The sequence below is a fragment of the Sparus aurata genome, chromosome 24, assembly GCF_900880675.1.
Source record: "Sparus aurata chromosome 24, fSpaAur1.1, whole genome shotgun sequence".
NCBI classification, from domain to species: Eukaryota; Metazoa; Chordata; class Actinopteri; order Spariformes; family Sparidae; genus Sparus; species Sparus aurata.
In genome coordinates this window covers 19,140,908-19,149,581 of record NC_044210.1, presented here as the reverse complement: position 1 = coordinate 19,149,581, position 8,674 = coordinate 19,140,908, and the positions used below count along the sequence as shown (strand labels likewise).

General features: G+C 42.4%; 1 protein-coding gene across 7 annotated transcripts in view; it reads left to right on the top strand.

The window, feature by feature from the left end:
* The window catches only part of bin1b (bridging integrator 1b), a 15,535-nt gene extending 8,234 nt beyond the window's left edge, over window positions 1-7,301 (top strand). The window contains exons 5-19 of one of the 7 annotated variants that reach the window (XM_030409798.1): window positions 131-166; window positions 370-465; window positions 655-762; window positions 1,012-1,104; window positions 1,931-2,016; window positions 2,119-2,194; window positions 2,281-2,336; window positions 2,434-2,478; window positions 3,319-3,361; window positions 3,558-3,686; window positions 4,406-4,426; window positions 4,676-4,936; window positions 5,159-5,212; window positions 5,309-5,410; window positions 6,059-7,301. In XM_030409798.1, coding sequence (XP_030265658.1) covers window positions 131-166; window positions 370-465; window positions 655-762; window positions 1,012-1,104; window positions 1,931-2,016; window positions 2,119-2,194; window positions 2,281-2,336; window positions 2,434-2,478; window positions 3,319-3,361; window positions 3,558-3,686; window positions 4,406-4,426; window positions 4,676-4,936; window positions 5,159-5,212; window positions 5,309-5,410; window positions 6,059-6,160 — 1,308 coding nt within the window. In that variant the 3' untranslated portion in view covers window positions 6,161-7,301. The remainder of the gene's footprint in view (window positions 1-130; window positions 167-369; window positions 466-654; window positions 763-1,011; window positions 1,105-1,930; window positions 2,017-2,118; window positions 2,195-2,280; window positions 2,337-2,433; window positions 2,479-3,318; window positions 3,362-3,557; window positions 3,687-4,405; window positions 4,427-4,675; window positions 4,937-5,158; window positions 5,213-5,308; window positions 5,411-6,058) is intronic. The other 6 variants (XM_030409800.1, XM_030409799.1, XM_030409801.1 and 3 more) reach the window with 6 other exon arrangements.
* Window positions 7,302-8,674: the final 1,373 nt, after the last annotated feature.

Sequence of the window (8,674 nt, the reverse complement as noted above, 5' to 3'; positions counted from 1 at the left end):
GAAGACGTAAAAGAAATGAAGGAAGCTGACGTTTAATTCTTCTTGTGTCAGCATCACTCGCTGCCATCTTTCTTCCCTCTAACACGCTCTCTTCTTCTCGACTGCTCGCCTCTCTCCTTCGCTCCTGAAGGAGATGATCGAGAAGGAGATGGACAATAACTTGGAGGTAAAGCGCAGACGGCAGCGCTGCAGTAGACGACGTAGTGACTAGAGTTAGATCAGATCTGTAGACGTCGAGCAGCCGCTTGTTTATCGTTGATGCAGAAATAACCGTGTTGTGACGAGAAGCCAGAAGACGTGAGTGAGTAAAAGTGGAGGTGTTTAGTCGTCTGATGTTTAAATGTGATGTAAGTGTGTTGTGTGTTTCAGGACACAGACACTCTGTGGTTAGACTACCACCAGAACATCGCCGACAAATCTCTGAGCTCCTTGGACACGTACCTGGCTCAGTTTCCTGACATCAAGGTGAGAATCACATTCAACTCGCACCAACACGCCAAAAACACGCTGAGCAGCTTTTCAATCTGCAGTTTGAGATACGAACACAAGTCTGTTATCAAAGACTATAAAGTCCTTTGTACAGGAAATGAACGTGAACAGAGAGGAAGTGGAACTTGTTTTCTTCTGTTTCAAAATAAAACGTCTCTGCCGCAGGCTCGCATAGCGAAGCGCGACAGGAAGATGGTGGACTTCGACAGCGCCAGGCATCACTTCGCCTCCTTACAGAAAGGCAAGAAGAAGGACGAGGCCAAGGTCGCTAAGGTAACCACCTGTGTGTGTGTGTGTGTGTGTGTGTGTGTGTGTTGGAGCATGTTGAGCTGCTCACACTGAAGTTTGACGGACTACAAGTTGTTTGTTGCATGGACTGTATCACTTTTGAACGTGTCGTTTGTGATGTCGATTAAAACGGATTCTCTTCGTCACTAAATGCTCATTAACATGTTGGCGTCTGTCTTGAATTGTCCCTGTTTGCTTCCCCTCTTCTCTCTCCTGCATGGTGTGTGTGGTTAGCCAGCAGCCCTGTTGGAGATGGCGGCTCCCAGCTGGGCTCAGGGTTTGATATCAGCCCACCAGGTGGCTCAGACTAACCTCTCCTACAACCAGGTGACGCTCTGGTTCATCACTGACTCCCTCCTCACCCCAAATCTGTTAGCCAGCTCCTCCTGAGGCTCTCTGCACACCATCAGCCAATAGCTTGTCTGCAGACATGTGATCCCGATGACGCGGGAAGTGAAGAACAGCGGTTGGGAATCGTTGGGGATGCTGGAAAGACCATCAGAACATTTCTAGACACGTTGGGTTTGATCCTGACAGCAGGTTGAGACGATCAATATCACAAATCCTGCTACATGGCTCATCAAATGACGGCTTACAGATGTCTTAAAACTATTTCTGTGATTCTTTAGATTTTATCAGATATATAAAGTCTCTGATTGAACACGAACATCGTCTGACTTCACTCCTCCAGACTTTACACGGAGCTCTTTAATCCAAGTCTGCCTCCGTTTCTTCTCAAGCTTTCTAATTTTGCAGTTTTCTAATGTGATATTCTTCTGCTTTATGGAAACACGACTACTGACAAACACCGAACAGTTCTTCGCTTCTCGCTTCAACCGCTGCTGATCGTGTGCAGAGAGCCTCGCTGTGATTCAGCCCCGGTCCAAACTAGTGTTCACGTTGTTCTAATGTCGCAGTAGAAGTAGTCGTACATCAGTAGATTTGACAGAAACAAGCTTTCATTTTTACTTAAAGACACATTTTGTCATTTGGATGCTCACAGCATTCACATGTCTGTAGTTATTAAACCCTGAGTTTGTCTGCATGGACGTGTGCTCAGCAGAAACTGTCTGATTCTGATGATTTGTATCACGGACACACAGTAAAGTTAGTGTGTGTGTGTGTGTGTGTGTGTGTGTGTGTGTGTGTGCAGGCTGAGGAGGACCTGGGCCGAGCTCAGAAGATTTTCGAGGAGCTGAACGTGGAGCTACAAGACGAGCTTCCGGTTTTGTGGGAGAAGTGAGACTCTTTATTTTCTTCTTCTACAAAATCTTTGACGTCGACTCGATCCACATGTTTACGTGTGTGTGTGTGTGTGTGTGTGTGTGTGCGTGCGCGCAGTCGTGTTGGCGTCTACGTGAACTCATTCCAGAGTCTGGCAGGTCAACAGGAGAAGTTCCACAGGGAAATGGGCAAGGTGAGTCCACCCACTGACTGACTGAGCTAATGCTAATCGATCTGATCAGCTGTATTGACGAGGTGTGTGTCTGTGTGTCTCCTCAGCTCAGCCAAAACCTGAACGACATCATGACCAAACTGGAAGAGCAGCGGGAGCTGAAGTAAGTGATCAGATCAGAGTTTCAGTCGAACACTTTTTAATGTAACCACATGTGGAAGAAATGACAGTAATGTCCCTCACGACGCCCCCTACTGCAGAAAAGGAGGTACTGCAGCGGCAAAGACAGGAGACGGTGCCAAGAGGTAAAAGGTGCTGCACGGAGGCCGAGCATGTTTTATCTATAAAGTCAGCTCAGTGCTTGTGACATTAAACTACAGGCTACTAACCTGACCTGCAAACTGAAAAGGGCCGAGACCAGCTGTCGATCAACCAATCAGATCCACAATCAGTAACTCAAACTCTTCCTGGAGTCAGTGGATAGAAGAGCGAGGAGCCTTCAGCGTCGCTCTCTGCTCTTCTTTCTTCAAATAAACTCTCCAGTTGTGTTTAAACTGAAGCTGTAGCAGCTACGCTAACATCTGCATAAAGCTGATGTAACATATATTTAAAGTTATTTAAATCACCCTTGGATCTGTGTTCTTGGTTTGTAATTTGTAGAGTAACATTTCCACCACATATGACCTACAAACATACCAACCTTTGGCGTTGATGTTGATATATGAACTGTTATTAAGTCATGTTATTAAGACTCACATTTAGCTTTTATAACTCCATCTAGTTGCTGGAACAAGTTAAATGAATGTTATGGTTTAAGCTCGAGAATAAATCATCATTCTATTGACACGTATCAGGTAACAGTTAATCCTGTGACCCGTCTAACTCGTGTGTGACACTTCCTGTCTGCTGATACATGTCGTCATGTGCACGTTCTGTTCTGGACATCTGACGCCTGCCATGTTTGACTGAAGGTTAACCTGTTGAGAGACAGCAGACGGGCTTTTAAAGGGTTTTGTCGCCCTCGTGTGGATGAAGCTCAGAACTGCATGTGTGATGAGTTCCTTCTCTGTCTGTGTTTCTATTTTCATGCTCATATCCAGAAAAAATGTTCCTCCTTTGGCTCATTGTCTCTCTCTCTCTCTCAGTGAGGAGGCCAACCACAGTGAATCAGCGAGCCCACCACCAAAGGTAAAAGCAATCCACCAAACAGCAGTCAAACCACTGAATCTGTCCCTATGAGAATACGTTTGACAAACATCTGAAGATATAAAAACACCCAGAGGACCAAAAATCCATCCTGTCTTTGTTCATACTAACATGTTTGTATCTCACTGCTTCTTGCACGCCTGCTCGTGTGTTGTGTGGTTTTGATTTAACCCTCCTGGCGGTGCCGAGGCCCGGTCCTCCTCCCAGTCGGCCTCCGCCCCGACTGACGCCGTCTCCGGACCTGAGACAGCAGCATGAAGTGCCTGACGCTATCACAGAGCCGGCTTCACCGCCGTCGACAGAGCAGGTCAGACTGTGCTGCTGTAACGGCCGAGACTGTCAGATATCTCCAGCATCCCCAAATCACTTCTATAGCTAAACAGTAACAGTAAGGTAGATGGTAAACCCTCCTAACATGAGTGTGTGTGTATGTATGTGTGTGTATGAAGCAGTCTGAGCCCTGCTCAGGGGTCAACCTGCTGGATTGGGATGTGGAGGTTTTACAGCCCGTCACATTTCCAGCTCCCAAGGTGGGTTCGGTTTGTTGAGGCCAAAGGTCGACCGTGTTCTGACAGCAGAAGATTTCATTTACATGCAGTTTTAAAAACTTGTTTATTCTATTTGTTCACACTGTGATTGAACTGACTCTCTCATGAAACCAAAGACTTAAACCACTATGTCATTTTTACTATAATAACGTATTTTGGGACTGCATGTAAACACTGTCTCTGTCGTCTGTGCTTGAGGAATATTTTGCTGAGTGTGTGTGTGTGATGTATCAAAGTTTTGCTGGAATCTTTTGCTTATTTAAACTTAAACAAATCCACTGCACGGTTTTGTACCTGCATGCCAATTCAGCTCTGTGTCGCATGCAAATGTTTGTGTAGCTCGACATCCTGGTCACTGATAAAATGTACATTCACTCCAACACCACATGTGAAACACTCAAATACCACATGTCCTGTCTTGTCTTGTTGAACACTTTTGGCCTCACTGGTTCTTTTGTCTCTTACTGCCTCACGGAAGGCGCCATCATGGGAGTCATGGGTAAGCGCTGGTTACTCTGATCTTCAAAGACAAATATGCCGACAACTCCTCTTCCTTTTTGTAAAGGCCTTTTGACATGGAATAACTCTCCAACGCCACGTTTTTTCATCCAAACCTCCTTCCTCTGGCTTTACGATACCCCCGTTCGTGACCTTTATCCTACTTGGCCTCTACTTCCTACATCTTCCTCTCATCTTTCCACCTATCCTTCCTCTTGCTCTCAAACCCGCCACACCTTGACATTTGTAGCAAGAACAAACCCCCTCAGAACAGGAACCCCAACAAGATGATGAACAGTACTCAGAGGAGGCTCAAGGTGGCTGGGATAATGAAGAAAGCAACACCCAGAGCTACACCCAGCCCAGTTGGGACGATGCAGAAACAGCTCAGGGTCAGGAGAGCTGGAACGACGACGAAGCTTACGCTGCTCAGTCGTACACTGAGCCCAACTGGGACGACGGCGCCGCCCAAGAGACACAGGGTGGCTGGGGTGATTATGGAGAAGACCAGGTAGGATCAGATGTTTAGGGGGTCAGGGGAAAAGATCACAGGTTAAAGCCTGGAAGTCAAGGGAAGCCACAAAAATCTCCCTTCTTTCTTATCTTTTCTTCTTTTTTTTCCTATTTTGAACCGTTATTTTCTTTCAAACATTCTTCAGTAGCCATCCTGCCAACTACATTAACCATATTTGATTAATACACCAGGTTCTTCTGTGCTTATTTTTTGGTACAGAGTGCGGTGACCAATGGCGCAGATGGCGATCTCCCTCCTGGTTTCATCTACAAGGTTAGACGACCCTGTATTTATCCTCCGTTAACTTCTCAAAGGCACTGTTATTACAGCACACTGGTTCTTAATAATAATTCTGTATTTTCACTGCAGGTAAAAGTGATACATGATTACGCTGCCACTGACGGTGATGAGCTGGAACTGAAGATTGGAGATACTGTGCTCGCCTTGGCCTTTGACAACCCAGACGAACAGGTCATTCACAAACACTTTCTTTCACTTATGGATGAATGAATGAACTTTAGATTGTTGTTGATCTTTTTGCCATCCACAAGATAATTTCCTCAGGCGAATTGTAGAGATTGCGATATTTAAGTTTCCAAACCAAACAAAATGTCATGTTTACTGTGATTGATCCAGTTATGTGTGGTTGATCCCGTCTTTAATTTAATGCGTTTGATCCGGCATCTTTTGTTTTGATACCACAGACAATGCGCTTCTTATGTTAGGGCCTCGTGTTATGTGGTTGATCCCATTTTGTGTAATTGATCCAGTTTTATGTGATGGATCCTGTTTCATGCTATTGATCTTGTTTAATGAGGTTGATCCAGATTTATGTGATTGATGCGATTTTATGTGATAGATCCAGTTTTGTGTGATTGATGTAATTTTATGTGGTTGATCCAGTTTTATGTGATTGATGCAATTTTATGTGGTTGATCCAGTTTTATGTAGTTGGTCCAGCATCCTTTATTTTTATACATGATACAGATTGTTCATGGGTCCCAACTCTTGAATCAAGTCTTTGAATCCAAGTCACAAACTTGAGTCCCCGTCTCTGCTTGATAGTTTCTTGAAGAAATGCGAACTGTTTTATTTAATATGTATCCTGTCTTTCTGCAGGACGATGGCTGGCTCTTGGGCGTGCAGGAGTCTCACTGGTTGCAGAACAAAGATATTTCAGCCAAAGGTGTTTTCCCTGAGAACTTTACTCAGAAGGTTTGAGGTTGCTGCCACATGAAGATTCTGCCCTCCCACCTGTGCCCCAGACTCCTCAGATATCTTTATCTGGTAAAGACATGGTCAAATCATCACTAGATGTCTATTTACACACCAAAAAGTATCTCAGTCTCCATGGCTGTGATACCAAATGAATTATTTGTGCGGCTGAAAACGGTGCTAGTTAGCAGAACTCATGACACAAACATTTACACCAACCAGATTGAATGGGAGTTAAAAGATGATAATGGGTACATTTTACCCCAACTCACTAGTGGTAAATTATGCAAATTCATCCTAAATGTACACCCAAAATTAAACTCATTAATTTGTTTTTGTTTGATTTCTTATTCCTGAATTATTTATATTTTTGCTGAACTCAAACGAAACACAGAAAAATGTGTTGGTAATATCTCAAAAGGAGAAAGAAGTCATGGATGTACTGTATGAATGTCAAAATATGTTATGTTGTGTACTGTCAGCGGCTTTTGAAAACTCTTCACAGTTCCTTGCATGAAGCATTTGATTGTATCGTCATTTACTTTGTAACACAACAAACACTGTGACACCAGCTGGGATCGCTCTATGAAATGTGTCTGAAGCAGCAGGTGTCCTAGAGTAGAGCCCTGGAGAACACCACGGATAAAAACAGCACGTTTCTAAATCTTTTACAGTTTCTTGGGCTTGTAGGATTATCAAAGGGAACAGTAGTTTTTCATTTATTTTATCGGCCATTTTGAGGACATGACTTGATGTGTGGCTTACATTTTCTAATGCACATACGGTTTTATTTTGATTTTTGAATCATCTTTTCATTGATGGCTGAAATGCAAAACCTAGTCATCGAACTCATCTGCTGATTTTCTTCTTTCTTTGTCTACTTGAGTTACCACTATTTTTAACTATTAACCACTAGTAAGGGATAACACATGGAGTGTTTGATTCCTTCCAGACTTTGAGTCCATGGAGTCCGTAACTGTGATGCAAGCAGCTGAATGAGAGACTGAGGCTCAAATATTTAAAGTACAAACCTTTATCTGACTCATGCAAAATGTATTTTTACATTGTGTGGACTTAATGAATAAGTGGTTACTAATACACCATCTGTTGGATCAAATCAGCATCATTAAAGATGAATGAAACAACATGTGTCATGTCAGTGTGTTATTTCTTGACATGTTTCTGCATTTTATTTCATATCTGTTGAATGAGAGTGATGTTTTACTCACTTTTACTTACTTTTTTTCTTTGTGTTTATGTATAGCTTCCCTGTATTAACCCATTAATGACTATTGACTGTATTTAGTATGTTTAGTAAAAAGCCAGACAGACTTCTTTCAAGAAAAATAAAATTAGCCTACATATAACAAGCCCTTTCAAAGTACATTTTAAATTCTCCTACTTTGTGTTTGTGAACTTGACTTAATATTTCTCTTTGTTTAGTCTTATCAGATCTTTGTATAGTTTGCTCAAATGAAAAAGAGAAAGTAGACATTACTAATGATGAAGTATTATCAATAATGTAACCACTCATTCCACACTAATATGTACTTGTATTTCTTTTAACCTAATGTTTTTCCTCTGTACAACACCAGGTGGTGCTGAGGTCAGGACTCAGTTTCTCAGCCCTGCATGACTGGTGCAATAGAGATGGTCCACCATATTCCTACAGTGGCTTTTTTGCTCATTGTGATGTAATTTCTTTAAGTATCTTAAAATGCTTCAAATGCTGGAATCTGTACAACCTCAGTCAAAAGATAAATTGTTTATAAATCGAACATGCATTTTCAAATTGTACTTAATACACATACTAAACATATTGATCAAAAACAATTCTGACAGTAGAAACATGAACAAAATATCTCTTAACACCTCTTAAATTATTTGAACCTTGAACATATTTTAGTTTTAGAAATATCAGCAACATTGTGCCAGGTGTTCTATCTGCAACTCATTCAGCATCTACATCTGTATGTTTGGCTCACTGTCGTGTCATTTAATAAATTATTGCAAAATGCATCATATCTGTAAAACCTGGGTCGATTTCAGCTAAAAGCCTGTGTAAGTCAGGAAACCATAATGGTGTTTAATGTGAGAATATAACATTTCTTCTCAGCTTTCTGTAACATCAAACTTTTAGGAAACAATAAGTTTTAATAACCCAGTTTTAATATCCTTCATGTTACATAACAAAGTGATCCTGAACCCGTTTTGTGTATAAATGTATTTATCAATAATCAATCAAACCAAACCCTACTGATACACTGCCTGTCAGCCGAGCTTCAGGCCGTGTTGTTCTGTAAATCTACATTACTGCTGACATCCTGAGCTTCATGCCAGCAGTAGCAGTGTGACCTTCGATGTTTCTATAACAACAGGATGACCAATCATGTGGAAAACACACAGCATAGCCCAGTCGGGCCTCATGGAGAGAGCAGAGGAGAGGGAGGTTCCTCTGCTCCAACAATGGATCAAACGGCAGTGAGGAAACAGGCCTGCACATAAAGAACAACCTGCACA